Genomic DNA, 20,125 nt, shown 5'->3' with positions numbered 1-20,125 from the left:
TTGAGATAATTTTGAAATTGTTTTCATGCTTATATGACCAGCTCTTTTGTGCCAAATCCATTTATCTTTTTCGATAGACATAAAACATGATTCAGCTGGAATGTCATCTAAGTATAAAACATACAAATTTTTCTTTCTTGATCCGGAAAAGAAAACTTTTCCTGATGAAGTTTGTTTGACTTCACAAATGTTTGGTTTAAAAATAACTTCAAAACCACTATCACATAATTGACTAATACTAAGTAAATTATGTTTTAGACCTTCTACATATTGAACATCTTCAATTTTTGCAGAATCATTATTACCTATAATACCTTTTCCTTTTATTTGTGCAGTATTATTATTACCAAACGTAACTGACCCTCCTTCTTTTTTGATGAAGGAGAGAAAACACCTTTTATCTCCTGTCATGTGTTTTGAACAGCCACTGTCCAAAAACCATGGCTTTTTCTTTGCACCTTGAGAGTATCCCTGCATTTTGAGATTTTCGTTTAGGTGCCCATAATGACTTGGGTCCTTGAGGGTTAGTTTTCACAATTTGTTTATTCTTAAAATAGCATTCTTTTTCAAGATGCCCAAAGTTTTTGCAAAATGAACAATGTTTATTTTTTCTCTCCAAGTGACGATAACGTTTTGGTTCATAGTAAAAACTTTCATAACTTTCTTTTTGATAGCAAATTGATTCATGATGACCATTTTTGTTACAGAATGAACATCTCAACTTAAAATCTCTTTTTGTTGGCAAAAGAACATTTTCAAAAATTTTGTTTTTAACTTCATTAAAACCTAAGCCATTTTTGTTAAGAGCTTGAGATTGTGATCCCATAATGTTTTGAAAAGTTTCAGTTGATTTTATAAACCCAGTGAGATCATTTCTCAGTTCTTTTATCTCATTTTTCAACACAACATTTTCATCTATTTTCTTAGATAAAACACTAGAGCAAACATGTTTTTCTTTTGACTCAATTAAGTCTTTGTTAATTTTTTCAAAATTAAGAATATCAATTTGAAGTTTTTTCTTTTCTTCTTTTAGTTCAGAAACTTCTTTTTGTAATGAAAAACATTGTTTGGATAAGAATTCAGAATCATGTAATAAACTATCAAAATTAGTTTCTAATTCTTCATAAGGATGAGTTTTATCAAAGAGAAATACCTCATCATTTTCTGAATCTGCCATTAGACAGATGTTGGCTTCTTCTTCTTCTTTATTTGTTTCAAATTCATCATCATCATCCCAGGTAGCTAACATGGATTTTTTCTTGAAGGGAAAATTTCTGGGTGATTTGTTTAAGGGACATTCTGATTTGTAATGTCCAAGTTTGTTGCAACCAAAGCAGGTCACTTGACTTTTGTCAAAGTCATTTTTCTGCATATCTTTTCCTGAAGAAAAGTTTCTTCTAATTTGATCTCTTCTTCTTAACATACGTTGGATTTTGCCAGAAATGAGAGCTAGTTCTCCTTCTGCCTCTTCTTGGGTAGATTCTAATTCCTTAGAGTCATCTTCTAAAAAACTTATATCTTTTTGAGAAGCTTTTAAAGCAATGGTTTTTTCCTTTTTAAAAGGTTTATCTCCTTGAAGAATAACTTCATGAGCTTTTAAAGTACCAATAAGATCTTCTATGGGAAGTGTTTTCAAATCTTTAGTTTGAGTAATGGCAGTAACCATTGGTCTCCAAGTGATTGGAAGACATCTCAAAAGTTTTCTAATTCTATCATTAGTTGAAAAAGTTTTTCCAAGAGATCTTAATTCATTTATGATAGTAGTAAATCTTGAAAACATTTCATCAATAGTTTCGTTTTCAATCATTTCAAAAGTTTCAAATTTATTAGTTCCTATGTCTATTCTTGTTTCTTTTACATGACTAGTTCCTTCATGGTGAACTTGTAAAGTGTCCCAAACCTTTTTAGCAGTATCACATTCATCTACTCTTTCACTTTCTTCCATGCTTAGAGCACAGGATAGAAATAAATGAGCTTTAGAGTTTAGGAGTACCTTTTGTTGTTCGGCAGTTGTCCATGCATCTTCAGGTTTGTCTGAAATGACTCCCTCAGCAGAAGTTACAGTAGGAACATAATCTCCTTCTGTGACTATGCGCCACATTCCTACTTCTTGAGATTTTAAAAACAATTGCATTTTATTTTTCCAAAAATAGTAATTTTTTCCAGTGAACAAAGGTGGTCTTGAAGCAGATCCTCCTTCTGGAATGTATCTTTCTTTTGACATTTTTCTTCCTGAATCTTTTTCCTCTAACACTTGTTAAGTGTATAAACCTGTAGAGACAGGCTCTGATACCAATTGAAGTAGCAATAAATGTCACAAGAAAGGGGGGGTTTGAATTGTGACCCTTTTTAAAAATCTTTTAAGTTAGTTTAAAATAACTCAAGACAATATTTCTTTTAATTGGTTAGTTAACAATTAACAAAGAAATATAGTTAGCAACAATAAAATAAACAATATATAAATGAACAAAATAAATACTGTGTTAGTTGCTGAATAAGTAAATGTTTAAGGCCCAGAGCACTCTGGTATTACTCAGTTAGTTGGTTTAGTATGTTTTAAGGATTTTAGAGTCCAAGAGAAAAACACACAAAAGTTATCCTGGTTCACCCAACTTGGGCTAGTCCAGTCCTCACAGTCCTTGTGAGATTGTCCACTATAAATGCTCAGATCAGAACCTTCTGCTTCGCATCAAAAACTTGATCACAACTGGATCAATACAATCTGCTTTTCTTCACTCGAAAAGACTTTTACACAAATGCTTTTCTTCACTCGAAAAGACTTTCACACAAATGCTTTTCTTCACTCGAAAAGACTTTCACACAAACACTCAATCTAACATGAAAGAAAGACTTGAGAGGGTTACAATATTTGTGGGGAATATGGGTTAAATCAACTCAAGTGAGGGATTGATAATAGCAAGCTTTGTCTATTTGTTTTTCACAAATTTATGATATATCTTTGATGCTTTGCTTTGCTTTTGAAGAGTTTATTACTTGTTGATTTTTGCTTCAACTAAGTATATGATTTGATTCTTTTTGCAAACTCTTAATCTTCTCTTCATGTAGCTCCATTGTATTTATAGGCAAATATAACCTTGGAGGAGCGTATGAGAGAGGGATTTGAATTTCAAATCCAACTTGACATGTCACAATGTTGTGCTGTCAATTTGCTGTGAATAGTGCGTTATCGTTGCTTCAGTAACATTACCGTTATGGCAATCTGCGCTACACTTTTAATCCAATGACAACCACTGCATTTACGTGGCCCATATATGTCCATAAGAAGGAATCTTTCCTAATTTAGGGTTGGACAACTTGTATGCAAGTGGGAAAAAATATCATGTAATTATTGTACTTTGTTTTGGTGACTCATTGTCCTTTGTTGTTTCCTTGTCCCCTCTATGTTCCCTTGAAGAGAATGAGACATGGTACAACTTGGCTTATGGTGTGACTCCACCTTGTTGGCCAATTTTCGTCCAAGCCATCATTGTATGATGTGGCTTTCATTTGAATTTCAAATCTTCTTCAATCATTGATGGAAGCTTCCTTTGTTTGTCCAAAGGGGCTTTTAATCACTTTAGTCCAAAAAGGCTTTATGGCCCATGATTCAATTTATGCCATGTTTGGCATATTCCTTACATAAGTGTTTCCTTAAAATACTACCACTTTTGATGAGGCAAAGGAATAATATCTTTGTGAAGCACTTCATCATTTATGCCAAGACTTTAAGATGCTTCTTTTGTTTCTACTCATTGCTTATGTTTTGCTTATCCATTGGTTGATCATCCATAACGTTACCGTTGACAGATGATATCATTATTGTTGAAACATTTCTCACAAAACACATTAGTAGATAACAAGATAATCATAATTAAAATTAATTAATATGTTTGTTATCTTTAAAATATCAAATAAGGATTTTGTCCTCAACAGCTCTGTCGCAACCTGCAAGTCTGTGGCGGTCTGGGCCGCCAGTAAGTCTCGTCAATTCAGTTTTCGACGGCTTTGGCCGCCAGTAGTGTTACCGTCGCCTTAATTACTGGCGTATCGTGGCCGCCAGTAATCCGCCACTAATTTGGCCGTTTCTGGCGGTTTTTGGCTGTTTCTGACGGTTTTTGGCCGCCAATAATGGGCGCTTTTCTTGTAGTGAAACTCATCTTCAACCCCAAATTCAACACTTCTTTAACTCCAAGTTCCTTCTTTTTAAACCCACAAAAAACTCAACAATCTTTATCTCCATCATCATTATTCAACATTTTTCATCTTCTAACTCCAAGTTCACGATATGGGTCCCCAATCCCTAAGGGTGTGCATGGTTTAAAAACCAAACCATATTTATGGTTTTGGTTTAGATTCAAAATCATTTTAATGAAAAATTAGTTATTTTGCAAAACTAATTTGGATAAGATTCATAACCAGTTCGGAACCAATTTATAATAAAAATTAGGTTATGCATTTAAACCAATATTAAATTTTATTTTTTTTTATTTTTTTTTTTCAAAAGTGCATAATTATAACTTTTAATTCATATATATATATATATTTAAACTTTTTCCTTTTTTAAATAATTAAGCCAATTTTATTTTTTTTGTTTAATTGATTAAAAGAACATATTTAATAATTATTGTTTATAAAAAAAACATAATTTTTTTTTTATTTTATGAATTATTGGTTTATAATCAACCCATAATTTTTTTTCTAAGCCCAAACATATTTCAAAATTCAAACTAAGCCCAAAAAATCAGATATTTTTAAACCCAAAATAATTAAAATACAGATTTTTTTTAAGAATAAAAACATAAAAAATCTTTTTTTTATGTAATTATTTTTTTTAAAAAATAACTAATTTTTGTTAAATAAAAAAAATAATTAAATATTAAAGGGATGGTTGACGGTGGCCGACCACCGGAGCGCTGCCTCCAACCACCGCACCGGATATCGGAGATCCACCGACGGTCACCGAAAAATCTTTGTCCGCCGGCCGCCGGTGGTCCGGCTTTGACCACCGTGTTGACCGACCCCTCCACCACCCTTATTAATTATTTGTTTATTAAATTATATAATTAATTTAGTGAATTTGGAAAATTGAGTTTTTTTTTAAAAAAAAAAAAAAAGATTGAACTTTAGCCTTATTCCACTTCAATTTAGAACCAATTATAAAAAATTTGATATAGTTTATAATTGGTTTTTGTTTAAATATTTTTTTCCACCCCTACATTTAACTCTTTATCCCTACAAATTATTTAATATTCTAATTTTATCATTTTTATCATCTGACTTCATCCGTACAAAGTTATTCTGATGTATAAAAATTCTTGAGTAGTCCGGTGTACATAAATTTCTGAAAACTCTTATTTAATGTTATCGGTTCATACTTCTTTACCGAAAAACCATGTACGAAACATTTCCGGTTTGTTCATATTTACCGGATAACTTTAACTACATGATCCGGTTTGTTTATATTTACCCGACAACTTTAAGGACATGTTCCGGTTTGTTGGTTTCTTCACCAACAACTTTATTTCACAGCAACAACATCATCGGCGCCTTAATTTTCACCTCTTCTCCCTCACTCAAAACAACAACATCAGCAGCCCCCTTGTCCCACCAGGCCACCACCTTCTTCCTCCAAACACCATCGCCGTAAAACCATCTTCCAACATCTCTTCTCCGGCAAATACTTCTCCATATCAAACTCACCCACCACTCTTCTCTCACCGCTGGCCTTCTTTTCCGTCGTCGCCTCATCACTTTCTCAAATCCCACTTTTTTCTCCGTCGAGTCCAGCTTCTTCGTTTCTCCAGACGCCGACAATGGTCTCTTACTCCTTCTTATCCCTCACGCACGATCTTGCCGCTTTCTCGGCGTCGAATTTTCATCAGAAGCCTTGTCTTTGTCGCTATTGCTAATGTTTCACATAGTATTGATTTGTTTTTTAAGATTTGGGGTAATCAAATTGTGTTTATGGGTTAGAATTCTTCAAACGATGCTAATTTTGCTCAGTTTAGTCATGTTTATTCATGGAAGCTTAGTTTGAAAAAAGTTTCAAAGTTATTGCTTTTTCAACCTGGTAATTGTATGATTAACAGGGTATGTTTCAAAGGGTGTTTATTCAAATTGATTTTGATGAAAGCTTTGTCTTCCAAAATAATTTAGAAACCGAGAAACTCATGACTATAGGAGCAAATGAAACGAACAAAGATAAAATTGAAGATTTCTTGAAAAAATATAAACTGGAAAAATAAAATGAAGTTTTCTGGTAAACGAAAATATTGACTGAAATTTTCCGGAAAATGTGAGGGTGAATATAAAGGATAAGATTGGAATATCAGATAATTTGTAGGGTAGAAAAAATTATTGGATTGGTGTGGTTTTTTTCTAAAATGGATTTGAGAATTTTTTTTTCCTACCCCAACAATTATACCTTTACCACTACCCCTACAAATTAATTTGTTTTCCAATTTTACCCTTTATTTTTTTTTGTTAGAATAACTTTACTCTTTATTGTTTAGTTTAAAATTTTTTGACATATAGTCATAGACCAAACTGTCACTAAAAGTAGAAAATCTGTAAATAGATGTCGTTTCCCCCCTCTACCGGAACACTTTTTCAAAGTAATCCGGTTCATTATTGTTTACGGGAACACCTTCTTTAAAATTTCCGGTATACTTATTTAAATTCAAGAAATTTAACTTATAGTGACAGACAAAACTGTCACTACAAGTCAAGATAGCTCACGTTTGACTTGTAGTGACAGTTTTTTCTGTCACTATAAGTCAAATTTATTGGATTTAAACTGGAAATCTTAAAGAAGGTGTTATGGTAAACAATAATAAACCGGATTACTTTGACATAGTGTTCCGGTAGAGGAGAAAACGCCATCTATCTACGTATTCTTGACATTTAGTGATAGTTTTGTCTGTCACTATAAGTCAAATTTCTTGGATTTAAATAAGTATACTGGAAATTTTAAAGAAGGTGTTCCGTTAAACAATAATGAACCGAATTACTTTGAAAAAGAGTTCCGGTAGAGGGGAAAACGTCATCTATTTACAGATTTTCTACTTTTAGTGACAGTTTTGCCTGTCACTATAAGTCAAATTTTTTTTAAACTCAAACAATAAAGAGTAAAATTATTCAAACAAAATAAAATTAAAGGGTAAAATTGGAAAACAAATTAATTTGTAGGGGTAGAGGTATAATTGTTGGGGTAGGGAAAAAATCTTTATGGATTTGATTATTAATATTAGATTTATGATTTGGTTAACGGTGTTGTTAAGGATACTTGAATTGTTTGCACACCTCTGATCCCCATCCCATCCCTGCATCATTATTCAACGTGAAAAGGGCTAAAAATTCATGGAGAGAAAAGAAGAGATAAGAAAATCATAATGAAGTTGTTCATAAGATGCACGAGATCTGCATCCTTTTCACCGTGAACAAGTGAGACATAAAGGAATATAAGATTTACACCGAGTCACTAAGAGAAAGTGAGACAAGAAGGGATAAGGGAAAAAAGAAAAAAAGGCATAAGAAATATAGGATTTTTGGGTTTCTTTTTTTTAAAAAAATTAATATAAATTGTAAATAATCATGAATTGAATAATTTAAATATTGAAAATGCCACATCAGACCGAGTTACACAGTCAACATCTCCCACCTAAACTTTTGCAGGCTACAAATCAAAACTTTTTCTTTTTCCAGGGACCAAAATCAAAATGAGCCATATTTGCAGAGATCAAAATCATATTTAAATATTTCTTTTATTAGAAACTATTTTGAGAGACTAATAAAACATTTTTTTTTGCAAATAGGGACTAAAAGGTAATATAAATTGTTTAGGGAATAAATTTGAAAGTGATTTAAAAGGACTAAATTATTTTGGTTTTGGAATACATGAAGGTGTGGGTAACAATAGTAGAGGTGCAGGTAACAAGTCCCTTGATATCTTGAAGGGACAAAAATAGAGTACGTGATACAATTAAAAAATGTGTGTTTATTTTACGAATGGTGTTGGGATCCTAGGCTATGCTTAAGGCGTTGAGGTTGCTGACGGTTTTCTGCGAGGTGGTGGTGCACTTTTTCAAGCTGTAGGCCTAGTTTTGGTGTCATTGCTGCTAGCTTGCGTTTTTTGTTTCTGCGCCCCTGGTTCTGTTGTTTCTGCTTGCCTATGTTTATTTTGTTCTGAAGTAGTTTTCTGGTGCTGGGGAAGGTGTTGTCTTTTATTTTTTATTCTTGTAATCGTGTAATACTCCTTGTACTATGTTCTTCTAATAAAATTAGTCTTTTTTTTAAAAAAAAAAAAACAATTTTGTACAAATAGAAATAACAATTTTTTTCGGCATTTATTTAAATAAGTATTTCTTTTTTACAATCATTATTTAAATAAGTATTACTCACATATATTTAAGTTATAATTTTTGTGATGGAAGTATCAGGGGTCGATCCCCGATCCTTGCATATTACATGCATGTCCTTATCAACCGAACTATATTTATAGAGACCGTTGCAAGACCAAAATAAACTTTGCAAAAAACAATTTTACAAAACTACTAAAATTAAATTTTGAAAAAAGTGCTAACCTTAGTGAGTCTTGTTGTAAAAAAAAAATGTAATGAATCTTTAATAATTAAATTATTTGATTTAAGTTAAAAGATTGAATTAATTTTTTTGTGCTTTTTTTTATTAGAATGTTCAGGGGTATTTTTGTATTTTTAAACATCATATAAACTTCTCTCTTCTCTATTTCTCTTCTCTTTCTCTTACACTGTGTTTGTTTAGGCAGATTTACAAAAGAGAGAGATAGCAAATAAATGAGTTATTTCTATGGTATGGATGAGAAGAGAAATAAGGAAAGAGAGAAATATAATGGTTAGTAACTACCAAAAATAAATCTCTTCATATTAGGAGAGATTTATGTGATAAGAAGTGAAATAAATAATTTAACCACAATATCCTCATTCAACTAGTTTATTTTCTTGTAAAAAATGATAAATTTGTTATTTTCTCATTTTTATTAATTTATCGCTTCTCACTTTTCTATTCATCCAAACCATATAAAATTTCTATCCAATTTCTCTTCTATCTTATTTTTCTCTTCACTATTTCTCTCTTTCCCATCTCTTTGACATCCAAACATAGTGTTAGCCTTTGTTTGGTATGAGAGAAATAGAGGAGAGAGAGATAGAGAAGAGAGAAAAAGAAGAAAAGTTAGTCATTTCTCTCTTTTGGCAATGAGAGAAATTGAGAAGAATAATCGGTGGGTCTCATGTCTTTTTTTTTTCTCTCCACTTTTAGTGAGAAATAGAGGAGAGAATAGCAAAAAGACAATAATGTACATGGTGAGTCCCATATGACTAAATTAGAATAACTAAATTACTAGTATAACTTACCCGTGCAAATGCACGGGTTAATGTTCAATGAAAAATATAGATATTTTTTTGACACATGAAAAATATGGATTATTAAATTTTCAATATTTTGTGTTTTTATTAATTATTTGTAAAATTAATTTTATATTTAATGTAATAATTTATTTAAATATGATAAATGATCCAAATTTTGGAGATTTTAAGGAGAAATGGTAGAACGGAGAGTGATACTCCACTCCCCGTTTCCAACCCACATGTTCGTATATTTGTTCTTTTATTTTCATAAAAAAAGGTCATTAAGCAAAACCTAATCTAACGGTTAATATATATTAGTTCTTAATCGTCATCTCTCTCCTTTAGACATTTGTTTTCTTCTGGAGTATTTTAGCCCATGTCCCCGTGTGAAAAAATTTCACATTTGTGTAATGAACAGTAGAATTATTTGTCATTTGCTTGACACAAAAAAAATTTATATCATTTTTTTTATGCATATCTCATTTGTTAATGGTGCAAATTTTAAAAAATTTATCTATTTAACCCACTTGGGTTGGTGCATTGGTATTGGCTTTGGACCTGGGAGTGTGCTCCTCTTGAGGTCTGAGGTTCGATTCTCTCTGGCGCCAATTTGGGTGGGCTAATTTAGCTTCTTCAAAAAAAAAAAATTTATCTATTTGTTTATCTTACAGTGATGTTTGGAAAATAAAAACAAAGTAATACATGATATTATTACTTTTAATTCTTTCTTTTTTTATATATAAAATCATTGTTACTTTCCTTACTTTCAATTGATATTATTACTTTTAATTCTTTCTTTTTTTATATATAAAATCATTGTTACTTTTCTTACTTTCAATTGATATTTATCGTATTTTTTATATAATAAAATCTACAAATGTAAGTCTCACCTCGTGTAAGTTATTTTTTGCTTAATACCTCCATGTAGATTATTTTTTTATCAATACCCCCTATTGTAATATTATGTTTGGTATAAATCACTATGTAACTTTTTTTTATTAATAAAATTAATAAAATAAAATAGAAAAATAATCTATGAAGTCAATTACTTCATTCCTTTTATATTTCAGACAATCACACCATTTTCTCTGTTCGATAAGTATGAAGTTTAAGAATAACTTTTTTTGTGAACAATTAAATTACTATTTTTATTTTTTTTATATTCCTTTTAAGGTGAATATTTTTGTTCAGAGATTCTTAAGCCTTCAATTTTGTTTTGAAACATATTAAGCCTTCAATTTCTCAGTTCCACATTTGGCCAATTCGTTCTATATAATTTTTTTTGAAAAGCAATTCGTTCTATAGTATAGTCATTCGAGGATTTTCTATTATTTTATCAGTATATTTGTTAAATATCACATGAAAAATTAGACAAAAAAAAATAATGAGTAAAAAAAAGAGTACAACATTTATTAATAATAGTAAAAAAAAAACATTTATAAGCATGATTTACACCAATAAAAAATAATATGAACAAAAAGTGTTTTTTAATAAGTAAACATGATTAAAAAAAATGACAATAAAATATAAAAAAATATAAATAAATACTTAAAACTCTAACATCAGTTGATAATACCTAATCCTAATTTGAATAACGAACAATATGTTCTTCCGTATGGACCTGCTAATAAAAAATTATAGTTCAAAATTAGTATAATTATGATTAATCATAAACATCATTTAAATACAAAGCTTATATATATATATATAAAATGCATATAACATCTTCGAAAATAAGAAAATAGAACAACGAAAAAGTTGAAGATTATCTCCTTGTAAGCACAAAAAAGACAGGCACCTGCTGTAAAATAAGAAAAGAAGATTATCTCCATGTAGGCACAAAAAAGGATAGCATCAAAATTCAAAATACAAAAATATACTATATAATATTAAACTTGAAAAAAAAAACATGGAAAGAAGAAAATAGAATAACGAAAAAGTTGAAGGAAATGAGAGTGAAATCACCCGAAAAAAGAATAGAGATAAAAGATTGCAAAAAGTATAATTTTGAATTGCAATAGTGTGTGAAATCGGTTGCAAATCACATCTATTTATATTAATAGAATGAAGATCGAAATTATAAATGTCATTTAATAGCAATTATCTAATTGACAAATTATGGGACAAAATGACTTTGTTTCTAAAATATAATATAATAATAATAATGTAATAATAATAATAATGAATAAAATATCAAATAATCAAATTAGAAGTAAAAATTGACATTGTCATTAAAAAAATTGAAATGTATTCAATTTTTCTTTTTGAATGATTATTTTTGAATTAGCATTAAATTTTAATTGAGAAGGACACCAAAAAAAGTAAAAATTGACATTGTCATTAAAAAAATTGAAATGTATTCAATTGTTTCCTTTTGAATGATTATTTTTGAATTAACATTAAATTTTGATTGAGAAGGACACAAAAAAAAATTCCTTATATGAGTACATACTATTGAAGTTCTCAAAGGTTGCCACATAGGAAAAGATGCTCTCACAAGTTGCCACGTAGATTATGATAAATGAGAGGATGCCACATATGAAAGTGATCAAGAGAAAGAAACTCCTAAACATATAAATAACTAGTTTAACTTACCCGTGCGATTGCACGGGTTAATGTTCAATGGAAAATATAAATTGTTAAAATTTTATTATTTTGTGATTTTTTAATTATTTATAAAATTATTTTTTTATTTAATGTAATTTATTTAAATATAAAAAATAATACTTTTTTAGTGATTTTAAAAGGGAAGCAGGGTGGAGAGTGATCTTTCACTCCCATGTTATTTTTTTTGCCAGTCGCAACTCTAACTTTTTTTATTATTTAATCATTTAAAATAATTATTGTGTTAAATTTATATATAGTTACATCGATAATTCAACTAATAAAAAATTTCCATATAAATATTTAAAAAACAATTGGGGAAAAAGACAAATTAATTTCCTTGATTTTACGAAGTTAAATTTATGTTCCTGAACTATCATCTCAACTATTATTTACATAGGATAAAATTATATCTATTATTTATATGTTTAAGAGTTTTTTCTCAAGGAAACAAATCTGCGTGTCACTTTCTTATGAATTTTAATTTTTATTAATCCAATGTGGCATCCTCTCATTCATCATAATCTATGTGGCAACAATTGAGAACATCTTTTCTATATGGCAATTTAGAGAGCATCTTCAATAGAATTTATGTGCGGTACTCATATAAGGAATATTTTTTCTTTAGTGTTTTTCTAAATCAAAATTTAATGCTAATTTACAAATAATCATTCAAAATGAAACAATCGAATACGTTTTAATTTTTTTTAACAACATTACCAATTCTCTTTACAATCATTATGAATTCTTATTATTTATTTTTTTAGAAAAAAAACTCATTTCATTTTATTAAGCACACTTGAAAGACACAAAATAAAATAAAAAAAATAACAACCGTCAATATAAACTTCAAATATATATTTTTTAGAGAAATAATGTTAACATATGATTATTATTAATACATGCATACAGGTTGCTTTCACCGTAAAATAAATAAACATTAAGAAAAAATTCAATTCCACAAATCAATCAACTGATTTCAACTAAATCAAATCAAGTAGTAATTCAAAATCATTAATACATGATCTCTCAATTAATGTGAATTCAAAATTTCAAATCATTTGTTACCAAAAAATAAATTCAAATCATTCCCCATTATCTATTATCTATATTATTATTATTATTATTATTATTATTATTATTATTATTATTATTATTATTATTATTATTATTATCATTATTATTATTATTATTATATTATTTGGGAGGGTTTGATAGAAGGATTCATGGCGTTCCCAAATGCATTTTCCTCTCATATTTTTGGCCATAAATGAATTAAATGCTTTATATGATTTTTCATTTTTTTTTGCATTATTACAAAAGGAATTGTTTTTTAAGTGCTATATATAGCAAGCAATTATATAATCATTATTTTTGTTGACCGAAAATCATAAATTTACTCTAATAATTATTTTTGTACCAATTTCGTCAAAAAAAAATTATTTTTGTACCAAAGCAATTGTTTTTAATTTTTTTTTTTTTTATGAAAGGAAGATTGCCAACTGCATATACTAATTAGGTATAATTGTCAGCTGGATATAATAATTTTTATGGTCTTCAAATTCAATTAAAAATATATTTATGACAAACAATTCTACTGTTCATTACTTTTAAATAAATAATATTAAAATCGGCCCATTTTGCTTCTCAAATGTGAAATTTTTTCACACGGGGACATGAGATAAAATACTCCTGAAGAAAACAAATGTCTAAAGGAGAGAGAGATGACGATTAAGAACAAGTATATTAACCGTTAGATTAGTTTTTGCATAATGACCTTTTTTTCTATGAAAATAAAAGAACAAATATATGAACATGTGAGTTTGGAACGGGGAGTGGAGTATCACTCTCCATTATGTCATTTCTCCTTAAAATCTTCAAAATTTGGATCTTTTATCATATTTAAATAAATTATTATATTAAATATAAAATTAATTTTACAAATAATTAAAAAAATCACAATATTAAAATTTTAATAATCCATATTTTTCATGTGTAAAAAAAAATGATCTATATTTTTCATGTAAAATTCTATCAAAAGTTCGTGTAAATTAAATATTCATTCCCCGTATGTTGTAAAATAATCGTGTGAAATATTCATTCTCCGTAAATTATCAGAAATTAGAATAAAGATCGAAATAGGAAGAACATCGAAATTGTAAATATGATTTAATATTAATTTTATAATAATTATCTGATTAGTTAAGTCTGTGTTTGTCAAAAAAAATAATAATGATTATCTGATTGATAAATTATATGACAAAAAAATAAAGAGAATTGGATTGGTCAAAAAAATATATAATAAGAATAATTCATAATGATTGTAAAGAGAAATTAAAGAGAATTGGTAATGTTATTAAAAAAAAATTAAAATGTATTCAATTGTTTCCTTTTGAATAATTATTTTTGAATTAGCATTAAATTTTGATTGAGAAGGACACCAAAGAAAAGAACATTCCTTATATGAGTATCACACATAATTTTTATTGAAGATCTTCTCAAAGGTTGCCACATAGGAAAAGATGTTCTCACAAGTTGCCACATGGATTATGATAAATGAGAGGATGCCACATGTGAAAGTGATCAAGAGAGAGAAACTCCTAAATATATAATATATAGATAAATAAAAATAAAATGCAAGGATATTATTATCTTTTTAAATATTAAACACATTTCTCTCTCTACTATTTCTTTCTTCTTTCTCTTATACCAAAATCTACCCTATTTCTCATCTTTTTCTCTCCTCTTACTCTCTCTCTCTCACATATTTCTCTCTTCTCATTTTCTTCTCACAACCGAACACACCCTTAAACTAAACAATACCTCAAATCTACTCTATTTTTCGCATTTTCTCTCTTCTCTTTTTCTCTTTAGAACCAAACGAAGGCTACATGTTAGCGGTAGCATGTAGGATGATGAAATGAAATGTACACGTGTGGGGAATATCTAGGTCCAAGAAGAAGCTAAACCTTGAGGAGGTTGCACGTTTCCTTCTTATTTTGTTCCTTCTCCTCCTCCTCCTCCTCCTCCTCCTCCTCCTCCTCCTCCTCCTCCTCGTACCCTTCTTCACAAGTCACAACTCTTCAATTCTACTTCTCCTCGTCATAACAGGTAAACCCTGTTTCTCTGCTTTTCGATTCTTTCTATCATCGATGTATCACTTTATATTCAAAATGGCTTTTTCTTTTTCTCATCAATTTTTTGCGTATTCATTATTTATTTGTTGCTATCATTCGTGTTTATTATGTACCCTCTTTTTTTTTTTTGTTTTAATTTGGCATGCGTGTGTGATGTTTTTTTTTTTTTTTTTTGAAAATTCACTCTCTTGTGAGTTGTGATCAAGAAAACTTAAATCCACATGTTTTTTATGTTTCTCTCTCTTTGTTGATGAGAGAGAAGATGCTGTTGATTGTTTAGGACAAACAATTAAACCTTGCAGTTTATGCGTGATAAATTACTTTAAGGTTTTGGTATGGTTAAACCCTGTTTGGATAAACAACTTAATTAAGCATTTATATGCACAACTATCTGTCATATAAGTGCCTATGTATAAGTTATTTATAAAATTAGTCAAATTGTTTTATACTAGTATGTTATTCCAGAGACCTTATGGAAATAAGATGAACATGCCTGCCATAAGCTGTTTTCATAAGCTCTTCTAAACTGTCATAAGCTGTTTTCACAAGCTCTTCTAAACTGTGTTACAAGTGTTTATACCTATAGATAAGCTCAAATAAGTCAATCCAAACAGACCCTTAAGATTAAGTTATTGGATTATTATTATGTTGTTTGGTAGGCACCACCAAGTGGGACAGTGGAAAGTTAGGGTTTTATCTATTTGTGTTATGGGCTGGAAATGGAATTCTTCAACATTCAATGTTATGTCTTTGTGATTGGTAGTGGCAACTTCCTGGTCAATGTACTTATAGGTTGACACCGATTATTGCTAATGTTCACCAACAACTTCGACTGATGAATAATTTTTTTCTGTTTTTTTGCAGATAATTGCATCACAAATCTTATAATTTGAGACAGTTCAGGAAAATTCATCATCGTTTGAACGATATTATGATCACCATGGATGTAAAAGGAATAAATTGGGTTGGAGACATGTACCAGAAATTTGAAAATATGTGTCTGGAGGCAGAAGACATTATGTATGAGGTATGTTCTAATTGTCTTTTAACCTTTAATCTTTCTTATATAGGATATACACAATTAATTATATAGTTTCAAATGGGAAAGACGACTCAAATTACCCTCGTGCACCTGCCATTGCCTGTGATACATAATGTCACGGATCAAAAACCCTAAAATTGCATTTTGCAATTTCCACTGCTGCTAGCAGAGCTGCATCTCTTCTTGGCTTATGTGTCCCTAGTACCCCGCCTTAAATATTGTTATAGTTAATCAAAGACATGGGGAAAACACCAGAAGTTGTTGGTGCCTCTAGCTGGTTTAAACACAGTTCATAGTACCATGCCTAATTTATTTTTTATCAATGAATAACATGCCTAAGTTATTTTTCTGAATGAATACCATGCCTAATTTAATTTTATGTATGAGATTAATTGCTATACACCGACTTTCTTGATTAATTGCTATACTAGCATTATGTCCCTAGGATACAGTTCGCTAAAACCTTATAGAACTCTTGAGTTTTCCTTTGACTTTCTTGATTTATAATCTTTCTGAATCCGTTTTTTTACATGAGTTCAAGTTTTTAATAATAACGGATTAAACTATTTTTGGTAGTGGTAGTTCCCTACACTGCCGTTGTTTTTCAATCTTAGCAGTCACAATATTTCTTATACATCTTTGTTCTTTGAGTATAGGATACAGTTGAATATATAGAGACTCAGATACAGACTGTTGGAGATAGTGTCAAAAAGTTATATTCTGATATCGTGGGAGATTTAATTCCTTCAATTTCATGCATTTTGGATGAAAAGGAAGACTCTGAATTGCCAATAGATCAACAACATACTGACGCTGGGTTCTGTAAGAAGCCAGTCCAAAATTCCATGGAAAGATATGCAAAGGTTAATACCAAGCTCAAGCAAACAAACAATGGTTTGAGAATTGATCATAATGCTGATAATAATAATGTCATACATAAGACTGGTGCTTTGTTTAAGCCATCTTCAAGAAGTTATGTCAAAAAAAGCAATATTGTTTCACGTCCAAGACAGTACGTTGGGAGCATGGATATTAAATCAAATCTAAGCATTGATGTAAATAAAGTAAATGAAAAAATGGCTGCAACCAAGATATTCAATGAACTCACTTCAGCAGAACCAGATACACGCATGCCACCACTGTGTTCTGAAATTTTAAATGAAGATCAAAATCATAAAGCTAGTGTTTCAAAGCCAGCTTCAGATGTAGTGGCAAGGCTTTCTTCTGAAGAAAAACAGATTGGTGCGAGTTCTTATGATAGTGAGTATTTCTTTATCTCATGCTTATAATTTTGTATTTTTTTCTCATTGTTTTCGTTGACCACTAATATTGCATAACAACAAATAGTTAACTAACTTAAGAGACATCACCATTTGCCTGTATTTTATAAGTCAACAATTCTCCCAAGCAGGTAACTCGGTTAGTGAGCTGAGAGACACCTAAGGAGTTCTAACTAGGAGTTTAAGTGTTTAAACTTTGAAAACTATAACCATTAGTATACTAACATTTGCATATAAAAATATACGTCAAAACAATTAATCTGTAGAGCGTGGTTTTTATCCATTTAAAACAAACATTAATCTGAATGGAATAGGAAGTTGCTTAACCATCTTTAAGTTCTACTCTCTTTAAGTATATGATGAAACCGGTGCAACTGGCATGCTACCATGCTTTGCATATAATTTTCTATTCATCACTTACTGTTATACAAAAATAGAACCATAATTTTTAATTAGGAATTCCGATACAAACCCCTAATGGTTGGAAAAGGGTGAAGTTGGATTGTTGTTCTGCTTTGAAAACATAGAAATCTGATGAGCAGCCTGTGGCTTTAGGGGTAAAAACTATAGCAGTTCATTCAATTTTTCCAACTGAAATTAGGAATTAACCATACAGATTATATAATTTTTTGGAACTTTTGCATTAGGTTGTTGGGATCAGGTGTGTGTGTGACATGGCCTTTGAATCTTCCTAACACAATTGTGCAGAAAAGACTCAATTCTCTAAAGAAGGGTAGAATTTGGTTATCTTTATTTAATGATTTCCTCGCAAGTCTTTTATCTTCCATTGCATAGGGAATTTCATAGTTAACAATTGGCCGGTCTAGAATCTTTGCCCCCCTTTCTTTTATTTCAATCTTCCTAAAACAATTATTTTGTTGGTATTGAATCCTATTGGTATGGCTGTGCATGGTTAACTAAATCGTAGAAACCAACCCATTTTCTGGTTCAGGTTAGAAAACCAGTTCAAGTTTGTGAAACAGACTCAAACTGGTTCGGACTGGTTTAGAACTTGTTTTGATTAAAATACGATCTTGTATTCAACGACTTCGTTCTCACTTTCTAACTCCATCTAACAATTCAAGATTTTTATGGCATTTCTATGACTCCCTCTATTTCTAGTTCCATTAACAAAACTCGATCCACCTTTCTTCCGCATCCACAGTTCCAGACACCAGGATCTGCGCATCGGGATAGATCTTTGGTGGAAAAGATATTGCTGGTGGTCATGTACTGTGTCCGGCAAGCGTCAATCTCGCCGTTGGCAATGAACATGAACCATACAGGGCTACCAATGATAGAGGAGTTGGAGGGAGCTACCGTAGTGAGAAAGCAGTGTGGTTTAGGCTTTTTTTTTTTTTTTTTTGCTAATGCCAAGTTTCAAACCAAGTACCTCTAGGTTGCAAAGTGACTCCTCAACCAAGGGGCTACCTGGGAAACAGGCAGTGTGGTTTAGGTTTCTAACAGCAGTGTATTGGAATAAGATGAAATTGACATTGCTGTTAATGGCGGACAATGACGGAAGCTGAACGGCATTGACGATGACAAGTATTATTTCCAGTAATCGAGTAACTAACAACATGAACTTCACATAGAGATGTACTGTTCACAAACTCAACTCCTCCGTAATTGTAATTCAGAAATAGAGGAGGATTTCAACTTCAATCTTCAGGCACCGCTGCTACACTGAAGGAGAAAGGAAGACCTGTATCATTATCAAAAGTAAAACTGGTTACTAAGCCTAATCACAAAACAGTAACCGGTTTGTTGTTTTTGGGCTTAAAGAGTCCACTTTGGTTTATTTTAAAAATGGAGCAGTCTGGTTACTGGTTAGTTAAGGGTAACCGGGTTTTTTTGAACACCCCCTACCTATTGGAATGTTTAATATTATCTGATGATCCAATAGGTGCACGTATAGTTGCAGTTTCTATCATCCCTGTTTTAAGTAGATTTGTTTTCAAGTATGTAGATGTGAGAGACCCTTCCTCCCACCCCGCACATATATTCTTAAGCACATGTATATAGTATTAAGTCATTCAGTTGCACGCTGTTATGATGTCACCGTAATTGTTACTTTTTATTATTACGAAATTTCCAAACTTATTAAGTTTTAATCGATATTGTTATAGAAAAATGTCATAATACCATGCAAGAAGATCATCTAAAGCTCGAGGAAACTTGTGTTATGGTGACCGGAGATGATCTCCAATTAATTGCCAAAGAAATCGCTAATCTGAAGGTACATTACTTCCCCCTTCCCTTCAAATTTAGTATGCATTCACTTTCACCTCTAACTTCAATTATGTTTTCCGGTTTTAAGAAAACAAGGCGACCAGGCTTTTCTTTATCCAAGAAGTCTGCAAGAAAACAAGAGTATATGGAGCTTGCAATGTGGCATGGGAATAGTGAAAAAGTAAAGGGAGTTCCTAGTGTGTCTGAATCTGAATGGGAGCTTCTGTAGATACCAGAATGAGTAAATTGTGCAGATACATAACCAATCCTACAAACTTGATTTCCACTCCTAAGTCCTTATGAAGGAGATCAATGTACCCTTCTGGAAATTTTAGATGTTAAGAAGATTTAAATTCCTAAAATATCTCGCCATATATAGAATACAAAATAATCTGTAACTTCGCTTATTTTATAAAATATTGAACACATCCTATTTGCATATTA

At 30.5% G+C, this 20,125-nt stretch overlaps 2 protein-coding genes across 2 annotated transcripts; one reads left to right on the top strand and one right to left on the bottom strand.

The window, feature by feature from the left end:
• Window positions 1–258: 258 nt before the first annotated feature.
• Window positions 259–2,276, bottom strand: LOC123901253. The gene has a single exon (XM_045951591.1). It carries the CDS (start codon window positions 2,222–2,224, stop codon window positions 398–400), a length of 1,827 nt encoding a protein of 608 aa, XP_045807547.1. The 5' UTR covers window positions 2,225–2,276; the 3' UTR covers window positions 259–397.
• Window positions 2,277–14,888: 12,612 nt separating this feature from the next.
• LOC123901256 lies at window positions 14,889–20,125 on the top strand. Its single transcript, XM_045951592.1, has 5 exons — window positions 14,889–15,101; window positions 15,992–16,154; window positions 16,826–17,429; window positions 19,579–19,688; window positions 19,770–20,125. Exons 2-5 carry the CDS (start codon window positions 16,059–16,061, stop codon window positions 19,908–19,910), a joined length of 951 nt encoding a protein of 316 aa, XP_045807548.1. The 5' UTR covers window positions 14,889–15,101; window positions 15,992–16,058; the 3' UTR covers window positions 19,911–20,125.

Source organism: Trifolium pratense, unplaced genomic scaffold, assembly GCF_020283565.1.
Source record: "Trifolium pratense cultivar HEN17-A07 unplaced genomic scaffold, ARS_RC_1.1 scaffold_60, whole genome shotgun sequence".
Lineage (NCBI taxonomy): Eukaryota > Viridiplantae > Streptophyta > Magnoliopsida > Fabales > Fabaceae > Trifolium > Trifolium pratense.
Note: the sequence above shows the minus strand (reverse complement) of the source record. Positions and strands in the feature narration are given on the sequence as shown.

What these genes read in the sequence shown, in the direction of transcription:
- LOC123901253 (XM_045951591.1), bottom strand. Translation starts at nt 2,224, where the DNA reads ATGTCAAAAGAAAGATACATTCCAGAAGGAGGATCTGCTTCAAGACCA.
- LOC123901256 (XM_045951592.1), top strand. Translation starts at nt 16,059, where the DNA reads ATGATCACCATGGATGTAAAAGGAATAAATTGGGTTGGAGACATGTAC. An exon ending in CAGAAGACATTATGTATGAG is followed by an intron (nt 16,155 to 16,825) that starts GTATGTTCTAAT and finishes CTTTGAGTATAG; the next exon opens with GATACAGTTGAATATATAGA. An exon ending in TGGTGCGAGTTCTTATGATA is followed by an intron (nt 17,430 to 19,578) that starts GTGAGTATTTCT and finishes ATATTGTTATAG; the next exon opens with AAAAATGTCATAATACCATG.